This window comes from Phyllostomus hastatus, unplaced genomic scaffold (genome assembly GCF_019186645.2).
Source record: "Phyllostomus hastatus isolate PE091 unplaced genomic scaffold, TTU_PhHast_1.1 phas_scaffold_129, whole genome shotgun sequence".
Taxonomy (NCBI): Eukaryota; Metazoa; Chordata; class Mammalia; order Chiroptera; family Phyllostomidae; genus Phyllostomus; species Phyllostomus hastatus.
In genome coordinates, this window is record NW_025334009.1 from 7,500,346 (window position 1) to 7,527,325 (window position 26,980).

Below are 26,980 nucleotides of genomic sequence, written 5' to 3' on the forward strand. Positions count from 1 at the left end.
CGAAGGTGGCTCAAATGATTCATAAATGTAGGTGTGGAGAATTCTGAAAAATTGTGGAAACCAATTGCCACCTTTCGTGTTCATCATCCCAGGAAAACAATTTTTGTTCCCAGAGGCCTCCACCCTTCTCCCGGTGGACCATTTGAGCGCCTGCAACGGGTTTCATTCATCTGCCACCTAGTGTGGCTCACCAGTATGTTCTTGTTGTTGTACGTTTTCTGGGTTTGGTGAAGCCTTCCCTTGCTGCCAGGCCGACACCCTCACAGTGGCAACGACACTGTTGGAAAATGTGTTGCCCACTTAGGGTACACCCTCCCAAATATCTAGTGACCAAAGCACTCACTTCACTGGGAAAATCATATGAGCTTTAACTAAAAGCTTACTAACTTCTTGGAATTATCACTGCTCCTGACCACCCTCAATCATCAGGCAAATTTGAGAGAACAAAGAGAATTCTTAAACTCAGTCTCCAGCCCTGGCTGGTGTAGCTCAGTGGGCTGAGAGCAGGTGTGAGAACTAAAGGATCACAGGTTTGATTCCCAGCCAGGGCACATGCCTGGCTTGTGGGCCAGGTCCCCAGTAGAGGGCGTGTGAGAGGCAACCACACACTGATGTTTCTTTCCCTCTCTCCTTCCCTTCCCCTCTCTCTAAAAATAAATAAATAAAATCCTTAAAAAAAACAGTCTCTAAACTCCCAGAAATGCTGGATTTCCTTGGCTTAAAGTAGTGCCTCTGGCCTTTCTGGCCGTTAAAGGACAAAATTCAAATTTTAAAACTTGAAATTCGGTGATTCATAAAATGGGCAACATCCAGTCTAGCAGATAGAAAGGAGCTTCCAAATACTATACAAGGCAAGGGGTTTTACAGGCAGAAGGCAGCAAAATCAAGGCAGTGAAACTAGGCAAAAAGGCAGGTCATTTATTGCAAGTTTACTTTCCTTATTATGAGATGGATGGTGAGTGTTGATCAGGCTGATTGCTAAACCAATGCTCACCATTCCAGATTGATTTATGATTTTGTTTTGCAGAGAGCTGGAACTGTAAGCTGAGTGTCAACTTGGTGGCATGGGACTTAGCATAAGCAGCCCTGGCGCCTGTTGTCTTTAAGAAGCCATTCAAGACCCTGGCCAGGTAGCTCAGGAGGTTGGAGTTTCTGACAGATATGGAAAGGTTGAGGGTTCCTTTTATTTTCCGCCAGAGCACGTACCAGAAGCAACCAACGCGTGCATAAATAAGTGGAATTACAAATGATGTTTCTCCTTTCCTCTCCGTCTAAAATTAATTAAAAAATAATAAAGTCATTAAAGAATTTCCTAATCTGTATTAGTTAGGTAATCTGCCTGAATTACGTCTGCCATCCCCTAGACGATTTTCAAAATTTACTCAGTTGAAGTTTGTTCTTTAACAGAAGGAAACTGCTGGAGATGTGCGAAGGTCAAGCTTCCTGCGCCTGCAGCTGGGAAGAGAAAATACCCTCTCTCCCGCCCCACTCCCCCAGCCCCGTTTGTGGTGGTGACCAGGGACGAAGAGGCTAGCCCTGGACACTAGCATCTGGTTCCCCTCGTTGAAGGGGGCCCCAGCGAGTCACCGGTTAACAGCTTCTCGCTGCCAGGACGGGTTGGCGGTCAGCTACGTCTTACTGATCCCTCCTTTGACCCCTGGCTTTGGACCCTATTCTTCCCTGGGGCGGGGAGGTGGGCGGTGCGAGGCGGGGGCAGTCCTGCACGCACATTGGGAGGGAAGTGGGAACACGGGCCAAGGCTGATAGACCTGTGGGGCCCGAATGGGCTTCGGAGGGGCGCGGGCAGGCGTCTTGTGCAGGAGGTGGGGTGTGCTGCGGGTGATCCCCCCAAAGGCTCAGGGGCGGGCCAGCATTGCCCTGGCACGGGGGAGAAGCCGAGATGTTGGCCCTCCCAATTTCCTAGAGAGGCCGCCGAGGCCCGGGGCGGTGACGCGCGTGCGCGACCCGCGCGACAGCGAGACCCTCGCCGGGCGTGCGGGCGGCCGGAGGCCCTGGAGGGGGCGGCGCGGGAGTCGGTGAGTGCCCGGGTGGGGCGGGGTTGGGCGCGGCGCGTGCTGGACCGCCGCCGAGCCGCGCGGGTGCGGGAGGGCGGTGGCGGCGGGGTCCGCGGGGGCCTGCGCGGGGTCGGGCGGCGGCTGGGGCCCGGGGCGGGGTGGGCTGGCCCGGGACCGTGTCCCCGCCGTCCTGCGGGCGGATGTGGGAGCGCTTCGCCCGCCGCCCCGGGCGCCTGGAGGAGAGAATTTGGATCAATGGTTTCCGTGTTCTTCCAATTATGCAAACAAAGCGTACTCATTACGGACGATTAGGTGACTGGGGTGAGTGTAAGAAAAGTAAAAGTAGCCGCAATCTGCCGATGTTTTCTTCGGGAGGCTTCCTGCTATCTTAAAATTTACTCGTAATTATGCAAACTTATATACACATATATATTATGAAATGGGGTCATAGCATTGCTAATGAAACGTATTGTGATAAAACAATGCTGTGATGAAATATACATACATTTACCGTATGCTACATAAAAATTTACTGTTTTAATCTTTTTAAAGTGTGTGATTCAGTGGTATTAAGTGCATTCATACTGTTGCTTATTGGAATATTATAATATCTTCCGTTTGTGAAATGCCGGTTAATTTTGGTGGTAGCATTATGATACCACTAAAACGTATTTCCAAGTATAGTTAAAAGGAAACATTGTTTGCTGTTTATTTCCCATTGTACCTATTGCACGAGGCTGTAAATGCTCAACAAGTGCCGTTTGTGGAGAAAAATAGAAAACCCTTGGTTATGAGGTTGGTTGTTTCCAGAATGAAAGAGTAGCATGTGAAAGGCAGTTTGTTAAACATGAGGTACATCTTTGATCTGACACCTCTGGACTGTCTTATGGTTTGCATAGGCTCACAAAACCAAGAATCGTTTCCTTCCGAAGTTACAAGTGGTAGCTAGGAAAGAGTGCTGGGTTTCAAACTGTAATTCTTAAGTGAAGGCTCATTAATATTAGTTGGTTATTTTACAAGGAAACCTTGGGGAGTGTTTCTACCTGTTTTTTGATGAAAGATTTCAGGGAATTTCCATATGCTAATACACGTGAGTCTGTATTCATTCAGGGATTGACCTGTGAAGGTGCTCTTACATGTTACGTTGATGCTGAAGGTATTAGACAAATTTTGGTTTAATAAGTAATCCTTCCTGTAAGTTGAAAAGACGGGACTGTTTTGAAGATGAACTTCAATATGTACTTAAAAGAGGAACTAGCGAAAGCATCAAAAATACTAAGTTTTCTGTGGTTCCCGGTATCCCAGAAGTAGTAGTGTGTGAGCAGTCTGAGATGACCTAGGGTTGCGAGAGAGTACAAATGCGTGAAGTGTAGGAAACAGAGCTTACCTTACTTTGCAGTCTCCAGTGTTTGCATATTGGAAACAGTCTAAAAGCACTCCCTCATTTTATCATACAGTGTAACTTAACACCTGCCACTGTCTAACACACCATATGTTTGATTTTTTCATTGTCTGTCTTCCCACGAGGTCCTCAAGGCAGTGCTTTATGTCTGCTCTATTCACTGCTAGGACTTGAGTGCCTGGCACATAGTAGTTGCTTATTAAATATTGTTAGTGGAAGAAGGAGAATTCTTATCTCAGTTGAAGATAAGAATTCATTGTATCTAATGTCCTCCATTGCCAAGTTAATCCTAAATATCTAAGATAGGAATCAGAAAAAAAACAGTAAGAACTCAGACTTCTTCCATTTTGAATCATTGCAGACTTAACAGGGGGTTGCAGAACTGCACAGAGTCCCCTTCTCCTCTCACCCAGTTTGCGTTAGGTCACACCTTGTGTAACCCCAGTGCAGCACCAACAGGAGACATCGACAGGGGTTCGGTGTGATTGGTGAGACCGTGGCTTTAAGCAGAGTTGTCAGTGGCTGACCGTTGACCCTTGCGTGCCAGGACTCCATCTGAAGTCCCTCGTGTCCTTAGTTGTCATGTCTCCTTACTCTCCTTCCACGTGTTCCCCTTCCCCCGCTGTCCTCGTTTTCCATGACGCTGACACGTGGATGTGTTTCGGATTTGTAGTTTTAGGGTGACCACCCATTTGGTTTTCTGTTTGTTTTCTCCTGTTTGGGTTGAGAATGACGTTGAGTCTAATCACTGGCGATTTCAACCTCATCCTGTGGTGTCTGCCAGGTGTCACACTGTCAAGGCAGTGTCTTTGCCTTTGGAATTGGTGAAGTATTTGGGGGAAGATAGCTGGAGACTCTGCACAGGAATGTCCTGCTTCTCCCTGGCTTTCACCAGTCAGCCAGCATTCTTGGTGGAGCTGGCCTGCAGCAGTTAATACTGCAGTGTTCCAATGGTGACTTGCATTTTTGTGACTCCATCTGCTTTGATTCCCTGCAATTCTTTGTGAGGGAGCATTGTGCCCCCCTCCCCTTTGTTTATCTGTTCGATTAGTTCTACCTGCCTGCGATGTTGGATGTGCGATTTTTTCTTTGGCTTACAATGCAGTGCCATTGTTGTTTATTTCATTGCCTAACTTATTGTAGCTCTGGCCATCGGCAGCTCTTTCAGGTTGTTTGTGTCCCTGTGAGGTGTCCCCATCCCTTTTTGTGTCTTTCCCTGACTTTCTGGCCCCAGAAACTACTCCTCTGGTGTCTTCTCTGCCCGTCCTGGAATCAACCACTTCTCCATGGGCCCTGGTTCTGTGTATTAGAGACTGGTATTTAGGCGTCAAGTTTTGGGCACTAGGTTTAAGCTCCTTTCTCAAATGAGATATTTGTGCAACTGCTATTTTATGATTTTAAACATGTACTGGAAGGGAAGTCTCTCTTTAGTGGTGATTACTGAGAAACTTCTTTGCTTATTATCCATGTATAGGGTCAACCTATGTGCCCTCACACTGGAAGGAAAACCATGAGAATAAGAGACTTTGTAATGAGGATTTTTAAAGGAAAACCAACAAAATTACATTGAGTGTGAGTTGAGGGAAAAAATGACAAAAAGAAGAAAATGTTCATGAGAAATGGCCAGATATTGCTTGGGAATTTCTCTGTTTTTTTCAAAGCATTTATTTTCATGCCGGGAATGAGAGTGGGTTAAGGCAGGGGTCTGCAGCCTCGGGGCTGGGCCAGTACCGGTCCAGGCGTGTTAAGAACAAAACGTGCTTGACTGTAATGCTCTCGAATCATCCCGAAACCATCCCTCCCACCCCCCCAGGTCCGTGGGAAAATCGTCTGTCAGGAAACCGGTCCCTGGTGCCAGAAAGGTTGGCGAGCGCCGAGCGCCGGCTAAGGTGTGACTCTTGCAGAGGTGAGACCCGAGCCAGCTCACGTTTCCTGTCTGCGGGCTCACATTTGTGAGAGAATCTCAACACGTTAATGAATAAAGCCTTTCTCCTGTCCTCCAGAGCCAGCTGGGACTCCAGGGGACCCTGTCGCATCAGGACACCTGAGCTTATCTGGACAAGTTCAGTGGCTCCCATCTCTCTCCCTGCTCTGGGAGCGTCTTTCAGACGCTCTGGGTCTTTCATTCAGAGTTTGAAAGGCCCACTCCTGGGCCTTTTGTCTTTAGTTTTATCCAAGTTCACGGTTGTAGAGGGTGGTCTCCCTGTTTCTTTGAAGACCCGGCCTCCTTTGCCACATCATTAGGCGGTCCGCCTCCCTTTCCTGTTTGCCAGTCTGTGGTCAACAGATACTTCACTGACCTTCTCCAGACTTGAACCTTTCTGCAGCTGCTCAGAACAGGCCAGTGTGGAGTTTTTGGTGCTAATTTCACTGTGGGTCCTGAGACCGGGCATTACCATGTACATTTCTTACTGGTTGCATTTCTTCAAAATACTTGTCCAGCCTCAAGTTCGTTGTCTCTAGCCTCACTGCCGGATTTCTCCTCACCTTCAGCATCGCTTCATTCTTCAGTTTTCTTGCCCTCTCTGGCCTGCCCTGCAGGTTTGGCCGGGAAAGTCAGTCCGCTCCTTCCTCTGATTCCAGCTTCCTTCTGAGCAGTGTTTCTGCTTCCTGTCTGTGCTGCGGGAGCTCAGCGGGCCAGGGCCGGGGCTGGGGGCCGGGGCCGGGCCGGGGCAGGCCCCTCTCACCCCAGAAGCACCCTTTCCTCTTCTGCCTGCTTTCGCTAGGGTGTGTCTCTCCATTTGTAGCCATTCACCTATCATCCCTCTCATTTTCCTTTGCTTTGTTTTCTCCGACGACGTCCTACCCCACCCCTTTTTCCCCGGGGCAAGGCTGCTTTTCTCCCACACAGAAGAGCCCTTAATGTAGTTCTCCCCTGAGCCCCGCCCTAGAGCGCGGGAGCCTCTCCTGGTGGCTGGCTGGGGGCCGGCTTTCTGAGCAGCCCCCCTTCCTGTCGCAGTTGCTGAGTCTCTTCCTGGGGGGTCCTGGCAGCACTTGCTGAGTCCAGGGTTGATGGCCGCCTGGCCGTTTATACTGGGCGTGCAAGAGGACGGCTGCTGTTTTGCGCCGCGGGTGAAGGTCGTGGTTTCTTTGCTTTTGCCTCCCCGGGGGTGAGGGATGGGAGGCACCACGGTTTCGGGCGGAATGACCCTCATCTGAGACTTGTGCACTTTGGGGCAGGGGCCTGCTGGTCCGTCTCACCCTTTATAGATTTTTGCTTTCTTTTAATGTCATTTTATTTCTTTCTCTTTAAAAATTCTTTATTTATATTTAGAGAGAGCGGAAGGAAGGGAGAAAGAAAGGGAGAGAAACATCAACATGTGAGACACAGGGCTGCCTCTCACGTGTCCCTAACCAGAGACCCGGCTCGCAACCCAGGCACGTGCCCTGACCGGGAATCCGACCGGCGGCCCTTCGGTTTGCAGGCCAGCGCTCAGTCCACGGAGCCACACCAGCCAGGGCCCATAACTGTAATTTCTAAAACTTGCCTTTTACTTTAATTTTTACTTTAGGAAACTGGGAAATGACAAAAATATAAAGAAAATACAAATATAAAATAGGAAGAAAAATGACACACAGGAGTAGCACTTCTAACATTTGGGTGTGTTTGCATTCCTCACTTTATGTGTGCACTTGAATTTAAAAAAACAGAGAGACCTAGAACATAAATTCCAAGTTAAGAAATCATTTTACTACTGCCCTGGCCCGTGTGGCTCAGTTGGTTGGAGCGTTGTCTTGTACATGGAAAGGTCGCCGGTTCAATCCCTAGTCAGGGTGCATGCCTGGTTGCTGGTTTGGTCTGAGTTGGGGTGCATGTGGGAGGCAACTGATGTTTCTCTCTGGCTCTTTAACTCTTCCCCTCTCTTTAAAATCAATAAGCATGTCTTTGGGTGGGGGATAAAAAGTAAATAAATAAAAATAAATGACTATGGGTAAAGTAAAGTAAAATCTCCTTTAACTACTATTCCCACCCTCTGTCCCATCAATCAGTTTTTGTGAATCCTTCCAGGACACATTGAATTCCTTTGAGAACTTCTGTGTCCATCAAACATATACACACATAAGATTTTAGGTTTTTTTCTACAGTTGTATCTAGGAAGTTCTTTTGAACCCCGCATGTGGTGGTTACTGTTGGCAGAGGCAGTCCCGGCAGCTTGGAGGGAGTGGCCTTGCGCGGGGAGTTCCCTGCAGAGAGGTCAGGAGCCCCCACAGCCCGTGCTGGGCCTTGGCCTTGTGAGGGGCTGTCTTTCCCTGTTGGGTGCTTCACGTAAGCCCTTTGTTGTGCTTGCATGCCTTGCCGGTGGCCCCGGGCCCAGCCCTGTTTTCTGAAGTTCAGCCCCGCCTGTAGGGGGTCGAGGTCCTTCTAGGGCAGCACGAAGTGTGCGGCTCAAATCCACACCACCCGTACCACACGGGCTGCGAAGTGGATCCGCTGTCTCGGGCACCAGTGGGTTCCGAGGGGCTGAATCGCGCAGTCTCTCTCTCCTCTCTTCCTGTGAGTAAACGCTGTGCCCCTTGAGCCTGGTGTGCTTGTCTTCTGTCTCAGCAACTTAGTGTCATGCTCTGGTCTCTCCTGTGGGTGACACTTACTGCTTTTGAACCTTGGTCGTGCAACCTGACCATCCAGGGAGCAGTGAAACTGTGATGTTTGAGGTCCCACACCCACATGTCATGGATAAAAAAAATTTGGGAGGGATATTTCAGGAGCGAGGAGTCCCAGCCCCACACCAGGACCCCCAATTCAGGGTTCCAGTGCTAGGAAGATAAGTCCCCACAACTTCAGGGATTGAGTTCGTAGCAGAAACTCCTGGAGCCACAAGCAGTTCCTCTTAAAGAACCCACACACGGTCTCACCTACTGAGACTTGTTCCTTCGGAGGTCCAGCACCGGGGTAGCGGGGTAGCAGCATGAAAGGCACCGGTGGCACACAGGGAGGAGCTGAAGTGTCTGGCATCATGGTGAGCAGAGGCCATTGTCCCTTTTCTAAACCCTTCCTCCACAGAACTGGAAAGTTGGTGCAGTATCTGAGATTCCATCAACCTGGCTACACTGTTTGACCTGCCTTTGAGATCCCCAGAGACTCTGCCCCACCCAACTTATAGGCCCCCTGAAGCTGCTTTTCCATATGAATGACCGGTCTTGGCCGCATACTTCACAACTTCCTTTTTTTTTTTTTAAGGTCTTATTTAGTTTTAGAGAGGGGAAGGGAGGAAGAAAGAGAGGGAGAGAAACATCAATGTGTGGTTGCCTCTTATACAACCCCTACTGGGGACCTGGCCCACAACAAAGGCATGTGCCTTAGACTGGTATTTGAACCAGCGACCCTTTGGTTCACAGGCTGGCACTCAGCCACTGAGCCTCACCAGCCAGAGCACAGCTTCCTAAATTCTATCAAACAAATGACATTTGGCTTCAGTGAGCCCTACGCCCTAAACTAGCAGCAGCCAGCCTAGATTCACAGCTTGGCTTTGCCTGGGAATCTCCAAGCCCAGCAGAGGTAACAGCCATCTCAGATTGCTTTATAGCTCAGGCAGGGTGCCCTGGGCAAAACCCAGGTGGGGGCTGAACTTGGCCTGCACGACTTAGGGAAACCTGAGGGCCAACACTCCCAGTGGACAGCTATAGACCACATCAGAGCACCACCCTCCTGTCTCTGCACAGCTGATCCTCTGTGGAGGGTGGAGATTGGTGGTGAGTGGTCACAGCCAGTCCTTACAGCTGACTGGCCTGGGAAAATCCCTCCCATTGACTTGCCAACAGCAACCAAAGCTGGACTACAGGAAGAGGGTGTACTCAGCCCACACAAAGGGTGTACCCACGCCCTGGAGTACCCACGTTGGGTAATAGGGGAGGCTGTGCCAGTGGACCCTACAGGACACCTACTACATTAGGCCATACGACCAAGACACGGAGTCAGAGCAGCTCTACCTAATACATAGAAACAAACACAGGGAGGCTGCCAAAATAAGAAGACAAAGAAACATGGCTCAATTGAAAGAACAGATCAAAACTCCAGAAAACTGAATGAAATGGAGATAAACAATCTATCAGATGCAGAGTTCAAAACACTGGTTATGAGGATGCTCAACAAACTTAGTGAGGAGCGCAGAAGCATAAAAAATTTCCAGTCAGAAACAAAGGCTACACTAATTGAAATAAAGAGCAATTTACAGGGAAACAACAGTAGAGTGGATGAAGCTGAGAATCAAATCCATGATTTGGAACATAAGGAAGCAAAAAACAACCAATCAGAGCAACAAGAAGAAAAATCCCTCCCCCTCAAAAAATGAGGACAGTATAAGCAGCATCTGGGACAACTTCGAGAGGTCCAACATTTGCATCATTGGGGTGCCTGAAGGAGAAGAGAAAGAGCAAGAAATTGGAAATCTGTTTGAAGAAACAATGAAAGAAAACTGCCCCAATTTGGTGAAGCAAATAGATATGCAAGTCCAGGAAGCACAGAGAGTCCCAAACAAAATGGATGTAGAGAGGCCCACTCCACAACACATCATAATTAAAATGCCACAAGTTAAAGATAAAGGGAGAATTCTAAAAGCAGCAAGAGACAAGCAGTTACCGACAGTGGAGTTCCCATAAGACTGTCAACTGATTTCTCAAAAGAAACTTTGCAGGCTAGAAAGGATTAGCAAGAACTATTCAAAGTCATGAAAAGCAGGGACCTACAGCCAAGATTGCTCTACTCAGCAAAGATATCATTTAGAATCGAAGGGCAGACTAAAGAGCTTCCCAGATAAGAAAAAACTAAGGGAGTTCATCAAAGGGGACTTATTTAAGAAAAAGAAGATCAAAACTATGAAAATAAAATGGCAAAAAATAAATATCTGTCAATAATTAAGTCTTAAAAACGAATTAGGCAAACAAGAACAGAGAGAGAATCATGGATAGGGAGAGTGTTTTGATGGTTGCCGGATGGGAGGGGCCCCGGGGGGGAATGGGTGAAGAGGTGAGGGGATTGAGAAGTACAGTAGCCTGGCTTGCAGGCCAGGTCCCCCCACGTGGGGGTGTGCGAGAGGCAACCACATACTGATGTTTCTCTCCCTCTCTTTCTCCCTCCCTTCTCTTTTCTCTACATATAAATAAATAAAATATTTTTTAAAAAGTACAAACAGGTAGTTACGAATAGCCATGGGGACGTAAAGTATAGTACAGGAAATGGAGAAGCCAAGGAACTTACACTGTGTGACCCATGGAACAATGGCGGGGGGATTGCCTGAGGGAGTGGAGGTGCTGGGTGAAGGGGAGCAAAGGAGAAATCAGGACAATTGTAGTAGCATAATCGATAAAATATATTTAAAAATAAAAAATTTTAGAGTATGAAAAGATATTTGTGAAAATATGATTTTAAATAACTTTATTTCTTTTTTTAATTTTTAAAATATATTTTATTGATTATGCTATTACAGTTGTCCCATTTCCCCCCTCCACCCTGCACACCCTCTCCCACCCACATTCCCCCCCTTTAGTTCATGTCCATGTGTCGTAAGTTCTTTAGCTTCTACATTTCCCATACTACTCTTGCCCTCCTCCTGTCTATTTTCTACCTACCATCTATGCTACTTATTCTCTGTATCTTTTACTATTCTCTCCTCCTCCCACTCCCCCGTTGCTAACCCTCCATGTGATCTTCCTTTCCGTGGTTCTGTTCCTGTTCTAGTTGTTTGCTTATAGTTTCTTTTGGTTTTGTTTTAGGTGTGGTTGTTAATTGTGAGTTTGCTGTCATTTTACTATATTTGTTTTTTTTATCTTCTTTTCTTAGATAAGTCCCTTTAACATTTCATAAAATAAGGGCTTGGTGATGATGAACTCCTTTAACTTGACCTTATCTGAGAAACACTTTATCTGCCCTTCCATTCTAAATGAAAGAAAGCTTTGCTGGATAGAGCAATCTGGGATGGAGGTCCTTGCCTTTCATGACTTGGAATATTTCTTTCCAGCCCCTTCTTGCCTGCAAGGACTCTTTTGAGAAATTAGCTGACAGTCTGATGGGAACTGTTTTGTAGGTTACTGTCTCATCTCTTGCTGCTTCTGGGATTCTCTCCTTCATTTTTACCTGGGCTAATGTAATTATGATGTGCCTTGGTGTGTTCCTCCTTGGGTCCAACTTCTTTGGGACTCTCTGAGCTTCCTGGACTTCCTGGAAGTCTATTTCCTTTGTCAGAATGGGGAAGTTCTCCTTTATTATTTGTTCAAATATGTTTTCAATTTCTGGCTCTTCCTCTTCTCCTTTTGGTACGCCTATAATTCAGATGTTGGAACGTTTAAAGATGTCCTGGAGGTTTCTAAGCTTCTCCTTGTTTTTTTTAGAATTCTTATTTCTTTCCTGTTTGGTTGTTTCTTTCTTCCCTCTGTCCACTCCATTGTTTTGAGTCCCAGTTTCCTTCCCATCACTATTGGTTCCCTGTGCATTTTTCTTTATATCTCTTATTGTAGCCTGCATTTGTTCATCTAATTTGCCACCAAAATCAACCAATTTTGTGAGCATCCTGATCACCAGTGTTTTGACTTGTGCATCTGATAGGTTGGCTATCTCTCAGTTGCTTAAAATGATGGGTTCTGGGGCCTTGATTTGTTTTTCTGTTTGAGCCATCTCTCTCTCTCTCTCTCTCTCTCTCTCTCTTTTTCTTTTTTTTTTTTTTGGATCTGGTCACACCTGTTACGGTGAGGGGCGGAGCCTTAGGTGTTCACCAGGGTGGGGCACCCCAGTCGCTGGGTTGTGACGTTGTATGTGGGAGTGGGGTCGAGAGGGAACAATGGCAGTTGCTCCGTTCTCCGTGGGACCTCAGTCCCCTCTGCTGTTTCCCCCAAGCAAACTGGGCCCCTCTGGTGCCATTTCTCGTGTGGGTGGGCTTGTGCTTGCTGTGGGACCCTCCAAGAACCTCCCCTGTGAGGCTGGGTGTCTCTCTGTGCGCCTCAACTGCCACAGGTGACCTCAATCAGTGTCCGGAGGCTCTATTTCCCAGCGCTGTGATCCTGGGTTGCGCACCCTGCCTTGCTTTTACTATCTCGGCCTCACTGGTTCTGCTGGTTGCCGGTTGCCACCCCTGGGCCGGGGTCTGCCAGGTGCCGCCTGCACACTCAGGGTCCACCCGCTGCTGTCTTGCTCGCCCCCGGATGCTTTACTCACTGGTCCCGCTGCTCTCTGCTCTCCGTGCCCGGACCCGCGCCTGGCTGCTCGTCCCCGCCCCTCCTACCGGTCCGGATGCACGGGTCTAACTCAATTTCTTGGCTGTCCGACTTCCATTCAGATCAATTTTCTGTCATTTCTGGATGTTATTCTGTTTCTAAATTGTTGTTGTCCCTATCTTGGTTGTGCGTGGAGGTATGGTGCGTCCACCTACGCCTCCATCCTGGCCGGAAGTCTCATTTTTTATTTATGTCATTTGAGTCTTTTTTTTCCCTTTGTCACAGTAGCTAAAGATTTATCAGTTTGGTTGATTCTTTTCAATGAACCAACTTTTTATTTCATTGGTGGTTTTTCTTTTTTAATCTCTTTTTCATTGATTTCCAATCTACTCTTGATTATTTCTTTCCTTCTGCATGATTTCAGTTTAGTCTGCTCTTTTCCCAGTGTTTTAAGGTGGAAGGTTAGGCTGTTGACTTGAGATCTCTGTTTACGTGTGTGTATAGGAATAAAGCCCTGGACGTGTTTTACTGTATTCTGGGGTATTTTCTCAGTTTACCCCAACACGTGACAATCTAGCCCTACTGGACACTGGCCGGCACTGCTGTGCAGGTGCTCACATGCCTTTGTGTTGTACATCCAGAGATGACCTGAACTGACAGCGTCAGGCTCCACTGTCATCCTCACACCCCCTCCCCGAACACTAATACTCGTCATTTCAGTCTCTTGCAGGTGACCTCTGATGTCCTAGCAAATGGCATTGTCCACCACGGTGCTGAAAAGGTACTCCCGAGGCTCCTGCAGTGACTCGGATACCACAAGGCTTGCTGTGCACCCTGCTGGGTGGAGCTTGAGGAGCAGTGATGCCTCCAGGCAGGTGGTACCCGGCTCAGGCCCAGGCTTCCAGGGAGCGAGTGCGCCTTCAGGTGATAAAGAAGGAAGAGGAGGATGAAGGCTACACTTCAGTGCAGGCTGCTAGGCCCCAGACACTCAACCGCCCGGGCCAGGAGCTGTTCCGCCAGCTCTTCCGCCAGCTTCGCTACCACGAGTCTTCTGGGCCCCTGGAGACTCTGAGCCGGCTGCGGGAGCTCTGCCGCTGGTGGCTGAGGCCCGACGTTCTCTCCAAGGAGCAGATCCTGGAGCTGCTGGTGCTGGAGCAGTTCCTGAGCATCCTGCCCTGCGAGCTCCGGACCTGGGTGCAGCTGCATCACCCCGAGAGTGGCGGGGAGGCGGCGGCCCTGCTGGAAGACCTGCAGAGAGACTCCAGCGGGACACCACGGATGGTGAGTGCGGCTAAGCGTGCAGTGCCCGGTGAACTCCGTCTGCCGAGGGCCAGCTGGTCTGGGGTGGGCTTGGCCTCTGAGCCTTCCTTCAGCCTGGAGAGTGCAGGGGAGTCTTCCCTTCCCCTTCCCGTGGCACCCAAGCAGCCGAGCACTGGGCCCTAAGCCGGGGGCCTTTTAGCAGGCAGCCCGTCCCACCTTCCCAGAGGACGATCGGCTGCAGGAGGAGGGCCCTCCAGTACCCATACATGACAGCGGCACATGTTTGGACGCGGTGACCGAGAGTGTGCAGAGTCCACGGCACATACTCTCTACTGGGAGTTGATGCTGGCCTTAAAGTGGGGTGATGTCTCTTGCTCCTAAGGGGGAGGATTAGAGCCTGGACGCGTGGCGTCTGCGTACGTATTAAGACCTGGAAGAGCAACCTGGTACCGTTTTGCCTTCTCCTCAGTAAGCCTTGTGAGGGTTTGTTCCTCGAGGGACGAGACGCCCTCCCATAACCTCGGTGTTCTCGCCGACGTCGTTGTCCCTTTCAGAGCCGCCTCGGTTTATTGGAAAGAAAATGCAAAACTGATCTAACAGTGAGAAATTGCTCGGTATGCGTTTGAGCGTCTACCACGCCCTTGGCCGTGGCCTAAGTGCTGCGAGCGGAGCTGCCAGCCCAGTGCCGGCAGGGGAGCAGCGGGCCGGTCACGGACACCCCGCTGCTCCCTCGCCCACGGGCGAGCTGCTCAGTGCTCCCCGTGTCTCTGGAGGTTTCCCTTCAGACGGCGTTTATCGTTTGTGTAGACTTCTTTAAAGTTGTTATTTCTATAAAAATATCTGCAACACTACAAATACGATTCATGCACAAATAAAAGTTACTTTTAAGATTTCTGAGACTTATTTGACGTACTTCTCCCACATTTAATATAGAAGTATGTCAGTCACATGACACATCTGAGCATGGTCTACCAGCCATAAATGGTGATAAATCAATACGAGGTGTGACTGTTTAGAAAAGGAAACCTCTAAAAGAGCAGTTATTGTAATATTTACAACAATAATGAGATCGAAAGGACCTAAACATGATTTATTAAAAGAGATAAGGTACACGGGTATAAAATTGTGGCATGGTTGTAGTCAGCTCATTTAGATCCAGACGTAAGGGTTTGAAATCCATGGAAACGTTACCAAACGAGCAGAAAGGCCCACCTGGGTGAAAGGTAGCTAAAAAAGAGAAAACCAGAACCGGGCCGGGAGAGGGCCTCTCAGAACCGACGTGCTCAGGATGCACGTGAAGTTGCAGAATCACCCCGTGGTGCCCCCAAAGGACCAGCACGGGAGAAACTAGCGTCTGGGAAGGGGGAGCCTCAGGCTCACCGGGCTGTGCTTCCGTGGTTGCCATGTCTCTCTCTCCTCCCTTCGGCAGGGTTGGGGGGGACCAGAGATCACCGTGAGCAATAGCAGTTGGTGTCGTTAGCCCATAGCTTGGTGGCAGGTGCCTCCCGGCCTCAGCCTGCGTCAGCACCTGTGTGAGTGGGGACGTCGTGGCCCCAGGACCAGGAAGCGGATGTCGCTGGCTCGGTTGCCTGTGCTCGTTTGTACACGGGGTAGCCTTGCCTCCGACACCAGCACCATGTGAAGGCCCAGAGCGGAGGGTGCCTCCTTCTCCCTGGGGGGCACTGCCATATTTTTGGTGGCCAAAACATTTTCTAATGTGCTCCGTGGCTGACCCTCACGGTGGCTTTGCCTTTCTGTCAGCGTTACTGCTCCCATCGGGCGGACGGCCTAGGAGCCGTGCTGCCGCCTCTTTGGGGTCGCTTCGCATGGAAGGGCGTAGGGCTTGGTAGACATTGTCCATCTGCGTCTCTGCTTAACTCTCAGGTGTAAACGTCTATCACTTCTGAGTTCCGGGCCAGGGGTGGGGGCTGAGGGCTAGTGGGGCCGGTGTCACTGTGGCACCTGAGGCCTGACCACTTGCCAGGTACTTTCTGAAGTCGAGCTGGACTCTCTGGCTGCACCGGTCACCCCGATGGCCCACACTAGAGCCCTGGGAGGCTGAGAGGTGAGGGGTCCTTCCTGGGCTTTGCCCTCCTCCTCTCCCCGTAGGTAATAAAAGGCCTGGTTCTGAGGTGCTTCCTTATTCCCACGGGATCCTCTCACATTTTCTTCTTGCCAGGATCCAGCCCCTGCCCAGAGCCCAGACGTGCGCTGGATGGGCACGGGAGCCCTGCGAGCCGCGCAGACCTGGCCCTCCGCGCCGCCGCTCAGGAGCAGCTCCGCTCTGGGGGACCGCCTGGAGCCTCCCTCTGACACAGCAGTGCGTGACTTCCTGGCTGGGCAACCCGGTACTCACCGCCTGGCTCCGAGACCCCAGCCTTGTGCCACCTTCCCAGATTCCTGTGGTGCCGTCTGTCCTCTCCCGAGACCCCTGCCCCTCCTAGCCCCTAGCTCTGTGTCTTTCCCTCCTCTTCCGTGACCCGTGTCCGCCTGGCCCCTCCTCCCGCTGTGCCCCCACCCCTCACGCTCCGGCCGCCAGCAAACAGTGGGGAAGTGGGAACTGGGTGTTTATCGCAGGCCACGCCTGCTCATGGGCACGGGAGGGCTCTTGGGGCGGGGGTCAGAGGGCCTCGCAGTGGGATGCCAAGCGCTGGGCTGCCCTCTCTCACGGTTCTTTCTTCTTCAGATCCTCCAGCTGCCCAGGTGCCTGCCCTTTCCCAGAGAGAGGGGTGCCCAGAAGATGGGGGGACAGCCCAGCCTCAGGTGAGCCGCTGGACCTGCCGTCCTTCCTCACGTCCCAAAGTTGCCGCCTGCTGGGGCAGCTGCAGCGCCCCGTGTCCTGCGTCTCCGTCCAGTGACCTCACACCCAGAGACCCATGTCCCAGAGACCAGGCTGTCCCCCGAGGGACCAGTGCTCTTCTGCGTGACGGTCTTCTCTTTCACCCTTGCTGGGCCCTCCCCAGATTCACAGAGCGCCAGCCCCACCCCCACCTCCCGATGGGCGCTGTGCGCTGGGAGCCGTGGGCTGGCTGTGAGTGTGGGACTGTTTTTTCAGGAGGCTCTGACTTTCAAGGACGTGGAGGTGACCTTCTCCCAGGATGAGTGGGGATGGCTGGTCCCTGCTCAGAGGAACCTGTACAGGGACGTGATGCTGGAGAACTACGGGAACCTGGCTTCTCTGGGTAAGCCTCGCTGGCCCCGTGCTCCCGCCCACCTTTGCTCCTGCCTCCTCAGCTTTCATTACGGCGCCCACGCACGAAGGGCCTGCCCCGGGCTGAGATCCCAGCTCTGTGACCCAGTGACCAAGCCACGTAACCTGTCATCCAGTGTCTTCTCTTGAAAAACGGGGGTAAGGGTGCCGGGCGTGCTGGGTCATTATAAAGATGAAAAGTCCCGTGTGTCAAGTTCCCAGTCCATTTAGGCATCTAAAATGCGTCAGCGGGTTTACCCGAGGGAGTCGGCGTGTGGTCCCCACCTCCAGAGAAGCCTGGTGGTCCTTTCAGCTATGACTCCTCTCAGCCCCTTGTCGCCGCTCGGGGCTGTTGGGAGTGGCTGTCTGGGCCTCCTGCCTCAGCCTCCCCTCCCGCCTCCCTGGCCTTCCCTCCTGCCGACCAGACCCCACGCCCAGAGGGCCCTGGGGAGGGGTTCTGTGTGACTCCCCTGCCCTCCTCCTCTGCAGTGGGGCCGCTCGCCAAGCCTGTGCTGATCTCCTGGCTGGAGACCAGGGAGCCGTGGGGCCTGAATGTCCAGGGAGCTCAGCCTAAGGGCGATCCGGGTGCTGCCGCTGCAGGTGAGTCCCAGAGCACCTGCCAGATCCTGCCCCCCCGCCATCTGGTCTTCTCTTTACGTGGCGGTCTTTCGCGCCGGGAATATCTTGGGGCGCTCACTGCACGGTCGGCTGGAAGGGAGACCCTCGGTGGTGTGGCTGAGGAGTGCCGGGCCCTGGGCGTCTCCCGTCCAGACTGGCCTGTTTATTAGACATTCGTGTCTGGCCCTGCCCCTTCCCTGGCCGGCCTTTCAGTGACGTCCTTGTCCATGGGAGGGCCTCACTGTGCCTCCTGTTTCCATCTGCTGGGGCCCCTCGGTGCTGTGCTGCACTCCTGTGGAACCCCCACTGCCTGCTCCTCCCTGCCCCGGGGAGCCCTCCTTCCAGTCCCGCTCCCCTGCTCCAGTCCCGCCAGGACAGCCCACCCTCCTCAGGGCCCCGGCCCCAGCCCCGGCCCCTTTTTGAGCTGTGGTTCCTCTCCCCGCTCTCCACCGAAGTATCACCCTGGCCTCTCCACCCTTTTCCTTTTGTAGCTGCATGTGGTTTCTAGCTGCTCTGCCCTTCTTCCCTCCCCTCCCCCCGTCCCTGCCATCTGGGACACCCTTCCATGCTTTGCCTTGCCGCCGACTGTTCTGTAAAGGTGTCGGCAGTCAGGCAAAGGACACACCACCTAAGTTCATGGCCCATTTTTGTCCCTCGGTGCTTTCGGCAGCTTCAAGGGTGGGATAAAAAAGAGTACATTCTCTTGTGCTTTATTTTGTGTCAGGAGGTGAGCTCCAGATTAAAACAAACAAGCTCATCTTAAATCACGAGCCTTTGGAAGAAGCAGAAACCTTAGCTGTGTCATCAGGATGCCGCGTGATGAGGGTGTCCGAGGAGACCGGGCTCGGAGAGCCTTCGGAACCGCAGAGCAGCGCGCAGGAGCGGTGTGGCGATCCCATGCCAGCGAGCGTTAAGAAAAACGAGCCCAGCTTCAGTCTCAAGACAGAAGAGGAACTGGGGGAACCGGGAGGGGGCAGCGGCCTCGGTCTCAAGCACGTGGCGTACCTGCGAGTTCCCAGGAGAAAGCGGGCGCTGAAGCGCGGCTGCGGCCGGCTCTTCCGCGGCGGGGCGTACCTCCTGGACTACAGGGAGTTCGGCAGGGGCCTCTGGCGCCTGCTTGGCGGCTTCGGCCTGCGGCAGAGGCTCCACGCCGCGCTGAAGGGGGCCGCGAAGGACGCGCACGGGAAGGACTTCCTGAGCTCTTGTCTGCAGCGGAGCCTGCACGTGGCGGGGGCGCTGCACAGGTGCAGCGACTGCGGCAGGACCTTCGGTCACCGCTCCCACCTTGCGCACCACCAGAGGCTCCACACTCAGGAGCGGCCCTTTAAGTGTCGGGTGTGCGGGAAAGCCTTCAGGTGGAGCTCGAACCGCGCGCGGCACGAGAGAATTCACACCGGGCTGAAACCTTACAAGTGCGGTCTGTGTGACAAGGCCTTCCAGCGCATGTTCGCCTACCACCTGCACCAGGAGACCCATGCTAAGCAGAAATTTCTGGAACCCGCTCAGTGTAAGGAAGAGCGCCCCTACGACTCAAGGCTGGATCATCTGCAGGACCAGAGTGGGGAGAGTCTCTTCGACTGCAGCCAGTGTCGGAAGTCCTTCCACTGCAAGTCGTACATCCTGCAGCATCAGAGGATCCACACCCAGGAGAAACCCTACAAATGTACCAAATGCAGGAAAACCTTTAGGTGGAGGTCCAACTTTTCTCGCCATAAGAGGATGCACCAGGAAGACAAGTTCTACAATCAAGACAGAGGCGGAAAAGACCCCCGGGAGCCCCCCGGCTGCAGCCAGCCCCAGAGCGCCCCCCCCATGGTGGAGAAGGTGTTCCTGTGTCAGCAGTGCGGGAAGACCTTCCCCGGGAAGAAGTCTCTCCTCAACCACCAGAGAGTCCACATGGGCCGGGAGCCCTACCGCTGCGGCGAGTGCGCCAAGGAGTTCGCCCACAGGTCGGCCTTCCTGGTCCACAAGAAGCAGCACGCCCTGAAGAGGAAAGCCGAGGCCGGCGTCCCCCTCGGCCGGGACAGGGGGCTCCCGGGCCCGCTGAGCGGCCAGGCCGCGGAGGAGCGCTTCAAGTGCAGCCAGTGTGGCAAAGCCTTCCGCAGCCACTCGTTCCTCCTCATCCACCAGCGGGTGCACACGCGCGAGAAGCCGTACAAGTGCAGGGAGTGCGGCAAGGCGTTCCGGTGGAGCTCCAACCTGTCCCGCCACCAGCGGAGCCACTCGCTGAGCAAGCTGTTCGTGTACCACGAGAGTGGCGGCGCCGTGGACCTGCAGTCGCAGGTCCTCACTGGCCAGAAACCCTTCTGGTGCCAGGAGTGTGGGAAAACCTTCACCCGCAAGAGGAGCCTCCTGGACCACAAGGGCATCCACAGCGGGGAGAAGCGCTACAAGTGCAACCTGTGCGAGAAGTCCTACGACAGGAACTACCGCCTGGTCAACCATCAGAGGATCCACACCAAGGAGAAGCCCTTCCGGTGCCAGTGGTGCGGGAAGGACTTCATCGGAAGGCACACCCTGTGCATCCACCAGAGGAAGCACACCCGGGCGGCGCCCCCCGACGGCCGCCCGGCGGAGGCGCCTCCCTCCCGGGACGCAGGGGCGACTTCGCAGGAGTGGAAGCCGAGTGGGCAGGTGCCCCTGGACGCTCGGGAGGTTGCGTGCGAGAGGCGCGCCAGGCCCGCCGGACGCGAGGATGAGCCCGCGGGGAAGAAGTGTCACAAATGTAGCATGTGTGGCAAGACTTTCAGCAAGACCTCACAGCTCATCAGCCACAAGAGATTTCACACGCGCGAGAGGCCCTTCAAGTGCATGGAGTGTGGGAAGACCTTCAGGTGGTCTTCCAACTTGGCTCGGCACATGAAAAGGCACATAGGTGATTAGCCGGGGGCCTGGCGGTGGGAGGAGAGGGGTCCCCAGCCTCCCTGCCGGGGAAGCCGCGGTCACAGGTGGTGCGGGCACAACCTTCACAGAGCGCCTGGCCCTTCCCTTTCCGGCGTGAGTCACAGAGCCTCCTGAGGGTTCGGAAACTCAGGGTGGCCACTGTCCTACCCACTGGGCGGGGAGATTCTCCTTGGTGACCTTCCAGAGACTCAGGCCCTCAAGGGTGGCCTGTGTTCAAGGGCCTTCCCGGAGCTCCCCCAGCGGGTCTTCTTCCGTAGCTCTCCCGGGAGAGACCGTCGCCCTTTCGTTTGACACGGTGTCTGTAGCGTGGTGGGGTGTGGCTGCTGGGAAAGGGGCCAGTGGGGTCCTGGGTTCCCCCTGGGTCTGACCGTTGTCACGGTGCCTGTTCTGTTTGACCTCGTAAGTGTGAAGTAGCTTGAACTCTTCCCAGTGGCCCGGGTCCCTCCTGGGGAGCTCTGCCCGTGGCCGCCGCCGCACCGCCAGCTTTGGGTGTCTGCCGTGGGCGGCACGCGGAGGGGAGCAGGGTCCGGGCTTCCTCCCCGCGGAAGGGAGCGCGCTGTGCCTCGTCACCCCCTCCCTGCCGCAGGCGTGTGCGGGCAGCCATGTGCTGGGCTCCCCGCGTGCCAGGGGCTGTCGTGTGTGCCGGAGACCCAGCAGGACCAGGACAGAGAAAACAGTGTGTGGTCTTGGATCATGACAGATCAGATAAACATGAGATACACAGTGTTCGGTTGGTGTGCGTGTTGTGGACACCTGAACCAGAGGAGAGGGAGAGGGTGTGCTGGACCGTGAGGTGGGTTGCGATTTCACATAGGCTGGTCACGAAGGCCTTCAGAAGGTGTAATCGGAGCAAAGACCTGAAGGAGGTCAGGGAGGGAGCCCTGTAGGTGTTAGACCCGGGCACAGGAGGTGGGCTCTTGGCTGGTGTCCTCAGGGAGTGACGGGAGGCCCCTGCGCCAGGGTGGGGTGAGCCGAGCCGGCTGAGCCCAGCCCTGTGAGCATCGGGTGCTCTTGGGCAGTTTGAGTTGAGTGTTGCGCTCTGAATGCGAGTCACCTTTTACAAGAGTTAACCACAGACCCAAGGACTCGGTGAAATGACGGAGCTGAAAATTTTGTGTGCAGTTAGCCCTGCTAACCAGTGTCCGAGAGGAGACTCCTGTCCCACCAAGCGTCTGAGTGTCCTGCCGGCACCACAGCTCTCCGCAGGTGTGAGCAGCTGTGGAGACGGCGGCCTCGCGCCCCAGGCCCTGGTCCGTCCCTGCCGGCCCGGCTTTCCTTGAGCCTCTTCTCTGTAAGCCCTCTCTCGTGGCACCCCCTCTCCTGGTACCTGTGTGGTCTGGGTTTGCAAATGTGTCACCCCCCACTGCAGTCAGTGAGGCCGGGGTCCGGCGCTTGTTTATCTGGTTGCCGCGCAGAGGAGGTTTTGCACACAGTTGCCTCTGTGAAGGACTGCAGAGCTGACTTTAGTTTAGGTAAGTGTTGACTGGAAGTTTTTGAAAGGCCCCCCACCCCCTGGTGAAATGTTGATGGGAGGGCGCCGGTGGGCAGTGTTGGGCTGCCCCCACCTCAGTTCCCACCTTGCACCCCACGCTGGTTGGATCACACCCCTTTTCTCAACCTGCCCCGCCTTCTCTCACTCCCAGGAGGAACTGGAATTGGGCCCGAAGACAGCCAGGTGGGCGGGGACTCCACCCGGAGCCGAGTGGGGCACAGGCCTGTCAGTCAACTGTTCTGTGCTCTCAGCCCCACCCCTGCTGACCGGGACCAGCAGCTCCGGCCAGTCGCAGTGGCGGGCAGAGAAGAAAGCACGGGAAATGTAAATTCATGTGACCTCCTCACACTCATCCACCTGGCAGATTTTTGAAAGCCCTAGTGTGAGTGTGCACCAGTGGGAACTCCCTGCGTTGGGAGTGGAGATTGTGACAGCTTTGTGAGAAGCAATTTGAAAAGTCCTGTGACGACTCCGCGTGAAGAAGGAGATGTGTGTAAGACTCTGCGTTGCACTGGTGTTCCCTGCAGTGTTGAGATTGCGGGACTGGGGAAAGCTTCAGTTTCCATCAACAGAAGAACAGAGAAGCGGGCTGTTTTTGCTACTTCAGGAGTGAATATGAAAGAGCTCGAATTATATCTTTCACAGATCCATCAAAAACGGTGCTGAGAAAGTGGCGGAAGTTACATACAAACACCATTTCTGGGAATTGAAACGCCATGCGTCTCTGGGCCCGTTACTTCCTCGCGTTTCCCTTTTTCTCTAAAATGAACTTGAAGTGCCGGCCTCCCGGGGTGGCCAGGGGCGGAGGATGGCTAACGAGGTGTGATGTCTGTACAGTGATTAGACTAGTGGCTGGCATGCGAGCGTTGTTGGCATATAGTAAACCGTGTCGTTACTGTTGGGCGCCGTAATGTGTTTCCTGTGGACTCAAGTTACACGACGTCAGAGTGTGGGATCCCGTCCTGGAGTGACGAGTGAGAGCCCTGCTCTGCCGACGATGTCGGGGCGGGCACCCGGAGGCCGCGGTCGTGCCATGGTTCTTCTTTAAAATAGATGCAGACGGTTTGGCATGTTGACTTAACAGCATTGTGCAGTGGGTTCTTTTCTTTTTTTTCTTTTAACTGTTTGCTTTAAATACTTAAAAATAAAAACTTTTAAAGCATGGGCTCTGACACCTGATTTTATAGGAATCCTGGCTCTACCCTTTATGTAGGGTGACTTAGAATGAGTCACAGTCTCTCCAGGCTTCAGGCTCCTCCCCTGCGGAAATCAGGAGCAACACACACAGCGCTGGGGAACCGAGTGGCTAAGCCGGGCTGGTGCACATAGATGGAACACCGTGCGACTTAGACATGATGTTCCCCACGTGTCAACATGTGATCTCCACAATGTGCAGCTCACAGGAGGTTGTAAGCTATCTTTCCTTCATTCCTCCTTGCCTGAGAGAAGCCAGGAAAGCCAGAAGCCACTGACTCTTTGTTTAATGACTAGATGGGCTCTGTGGATGGAGATGCTCAGTCATTCATTCCGCCTTATTAGGGAGGTGAGGAAGGGTTCGCATACCCACTACCACAGCTCTTAAGTATCAGCCAGGTTCTTTTCAGGAGCCAGAAACCATAGCAATGATTTTAACAAAAAGTGTGTAAAGAATTGTTTAGATATGTTTAAGTAGAAAGCAAGAAGGAAATGCGAAGGTGTCAGGGTGGTGGTGACTGCGAGAAGCAGCTGCCACCCCAGCCCTGGGTGAGCTCATTTTTGATGTTGGACCATTGGTAACTTGGGTTAACTTTCGAGCCCTGTTCCTTACACCGGGGCAAGCTGATAGAAAGCCAGGGTGCCCCTTCTCAGCTCCAGAGAGGGGGTTTATGCAAACCCCAGAACCCCTGCCCTTAACCGCAGTAAAAACCAGACCTGCCTACCCGTCCTTTCAGTCAAGGTAAACCAACTGGTACGGGTGCCTGTCCCTTCCCCAGAGATCCTGGTTATGGGAGTAATTCGCTTTTCTGTAACCTCTTGATGTGATGGCCTTAGCCTTGACATTGAACCAGTTCGGGTGGTGATGGAGTGTTCACCCCACCTCTACTGTGCAAGCTATAAAGCAGGAATAGAGGGGTTGGAATTGTTCAAAAGTGAGACGTGGGAAGAGAACCCCTGCAGATGCAGACCTGTGAGGAGGGGGGCGCCACGGGGCCACTGCCAGTGCCGACTCCGGAAGGGCCCTGAGTTGCTCAGTCTGCAAGCCGGATTCAACTGCAGCCGCCAGGAGCAGCTGCCCGTGCTGGGGTGAAGGAGCCTCGGGGACAGGAAGCAATGCCCACACACAGCAGGGCAGGAAGGGGCTCCTCTTCCTGCTTGTACTGGCTTTCTCCAGAGAAGCAGACTCAATAGAGTGTATGTGTCTAGATAGAAAGACTGATTTGAAGGAACTGGCTCATGATTATAGCGGAACCTGCAGGGTGGGCCTGCAGACTGGAGGCCCCGGAGAGCCTCTGCTCCAGCCCGCAGACTGCCTGGGGGAGGCGGCTTTGTCTGGGGAGGGCCGGTCTTTTTGTTCTCCTCAGGCCTTCAGCTGATCGGATGAGGCCCATCCAGATTATGGAGAGTGATGTGCTTTACTCACAGTCCACCCGTTTAAACATTAATCTAAAAACACCCAGGAAAAAAAAAAACCCCCAAAACATCAGGCAGCTCCCGTGGGGGTTTACGGCCTAGGCAAGTAAGTAGACATGAAATTCATGGTTACACGCCCCCAGCATCGTGGGCGTCCTCTTCTGTTCCTGGGTGGCTGCACTGTCGGCACTGCCCAGAGCTGTGCTGCCCAGAGATTCCCAACCCATCCCAGGTCACAGGCACCCATAGAGGGGCACACACTTCGGGGTCCGGAGAGAAGCAGCAGGTGGCGAGGGAGGCGCTCTCTTCCACGTGGGTGGGGGTTTGTGCCGGCACGTCAGGCACCCACACGAGCGAAGGTAGAGGCCTGCTGCTTGACTGCAGCCGACTTGCCCGCATCTGGAGGCGAAAACCCAGGAGAGCTCTCCATCCGCCCGCTCACCCAGCACAGCTTCCAGGAAACCCCGTGGCTGGTGGGCTCCAGTGCACTAGCTGACCCCCGCCCAGCGGGGCACGGCTTTGCTCAGACACCAGCCTTTCCAGAACACGAGAGGCGTAATCTATCACTAATTTTCAGTAATTGGAGACGCCCACTGGGCATCTCCAAGGGGTCCACTCCCCGTGCCCTGTGAACTTACGGGTTCTGTTTTTTTATAGGCATGAAGTGACCACCCTGCCGGGCGAGCTCTGGCAGCCCTTGCCCTCTGGGTTAGGGCGGGGCTCGAGGTCTGACACCGGGTGGGGAAGGCGGGTCTGGCGGAGCAGCTGAGGCAAGGGCGTGGCTCCAAGGCCCTGCTCAGAGGATTGAGGAGGGAAGGCTCTGAAGGGAGGAAGCACGAGGGACAGTGCTGAGGGCCCACGGAGCCCTCTCCTTCTGGTCTCTGGCAACCCACCCCCCCAGCCCCCTGGCCTTGACGACATCGAAGTCCCCCGCCAGTCACAGCGCCTACTGGTGGCTGTCCCAGTGGTCCTGCCAAAAAGCAATGAATGGACAGAGTGCCTTCCCCACCAGTACAAGGAAGGAGATCTTGGTTCGTGCCAGTTGGCGAGGCATGTCTGGGTGGGGGCAGTTATTTTAGTTGTGTGAACTTGAACTTAGGGGAAAATTTTTAAATTTTCAGAAGTGGTGTCTATTTTAATGAAGAAGTTACTCCTGGGATAGCGTTTCAAAATACGGCCAAATAAAATTAGGAGCCATCCAAGTCACTAACAAAACAGTTTTAAGAGCACACCCAAAGTACTGAGAGTTACATACAGAACAACTTAATCACTGAAAGGAACCTCTACTAATTTGGGCATAAAAAAGCCGTTTTCCACGAGAGACTGTTGGCGTTCCCCACCGGCGACGCTGAGCCGGGCAGAAAGGCAGGTGCGGGCGTTGGCGTCAGAGCCAGGGGACACAGAGGGAGCGGGCGCCTGCTCCGAAAGAGGCGGCCCCTTAGGTGGGCCATCCCGGAGACGCGGCCGTGAGTCACGGGCTGGTACCCGTGTGACTTTGGAGCTTGCCGAAGGCCCGTCGTCATCCATCGGACTTTGAGGAGGGGGAAAGACGAAGCCCTTAGAGCACATTTTTTCAAGGGCCTGGTGACACAGCAAGCTGAGTTTCCAGGGTCAGGTGCGATGAGGTGACGTTCCATTCCCGGGGACCTGTAGTCCCGCGGACAGAGATGAAGGTGCCGGGGGAGGGGACCTAGAGAAGTAGCGAGGGCTGAGCAGAGCCACGGAGGGCGGGACAGAGGGCTTTGCTCTGTCCTCCGCAGTGGCCTTGTGCTGGGTGGGCACAGGCCCCACAGCAGCCCCTGGGAGCTTCAAGGCCGCGGCTGCCAGTGGCGGACAGTTGCAGGGGGCAGGCTGCTGGGTGAACAGCGTGGCGGAGACTCCTCATCACTCCGAGTCCCTAGTGGTACCGGCCGCCCCGCCTCGGGGAGGATGGCCTTTCCATCTCCTGTCTGCACCACGGGCCCCGTGACAGCCGGCAGCCTGCTGGGTCCGTAGAGGGACCGAAGCGGCTAGGTGGGGAGCGGGTCTGTGAGACACTCGTCCCCCGAGGGCCCCCGGCGTCCACCGCGTAGGCAGTGAACGAGCTCTGCTAGAGGAGGGCGTGCCCCTAGTGCGAGGTTTCCGTCCTAGAAAGAGCAGACGCCGCCTGGGGAGCCCTGCACGAGACCCGCAGAGTGAGCTGCCGGAGCGGAAGGGCTGCCCGGGGTGGGGGCGGGGGCGGGGCTGTGCGCGGGTGGCGCCTGACACAACAAAGGCCAGGTCGCTAGGGGCCGCCCCTCCACGCCCCGCCCCCTCCCGAGGGCCCTCTTCCTCTGTGAAGCTCCCTCCAGTGACTCCACCTTAGA

The 26,980-nt window shown here is 53.8% G+C and overlaps 1 protein-coding gene across 6 annotated transcripts; it reads left to right on the forward strand.

Annotated features, from left to right (window-relative positions):
* The first annotated feature begins 1,758 nt into the window (after positions 1-1,758).
* On the forward strand, positions 1,759-23,189 carry ZNF445 (zinc finger protein 445). Of its 6 annotated transcripts, none has more exons than XM_045857283.1 (9): positions 1,759-2,036; positions 5,231-5,323; positions 13,282-13,842; positions 16,001-16,169; positions 16,508-16,584; positions 16,877-17,003; positions 17,501-17,611; positions 18,354-20,504; positions 22,177-23,189. In XM_045857283.1, the coding sequence occupies exons 3-9, from the start codon at positions 13,423-13,425 to the stop codon at positions 22,395-22,397; spliced, it is 3,276 nt and encodes a 1,091-aa protein (XP_045713239.1). In that variant the 5' UTR covers positions 1,759-2,036; positions 5,231-5,323; positions 13,282-13,422; the 3' UTR covers positions 22,398-23,189. The 6 variants fall into 6 exon arrangements, with proteins under 6 accessions (XP_045713239.1, XP_045713242.1, XP_045713240.1 ...); XM_045857286.1 differs by having other exon boundaries at positions 16,880-17,003; XM_045857284.1 differs by lacking the exon at positions 5,231-5,323.
* The last annotated feature ends 3,791 nt before the right edge of the window (positions 23,190-26,980 follow it).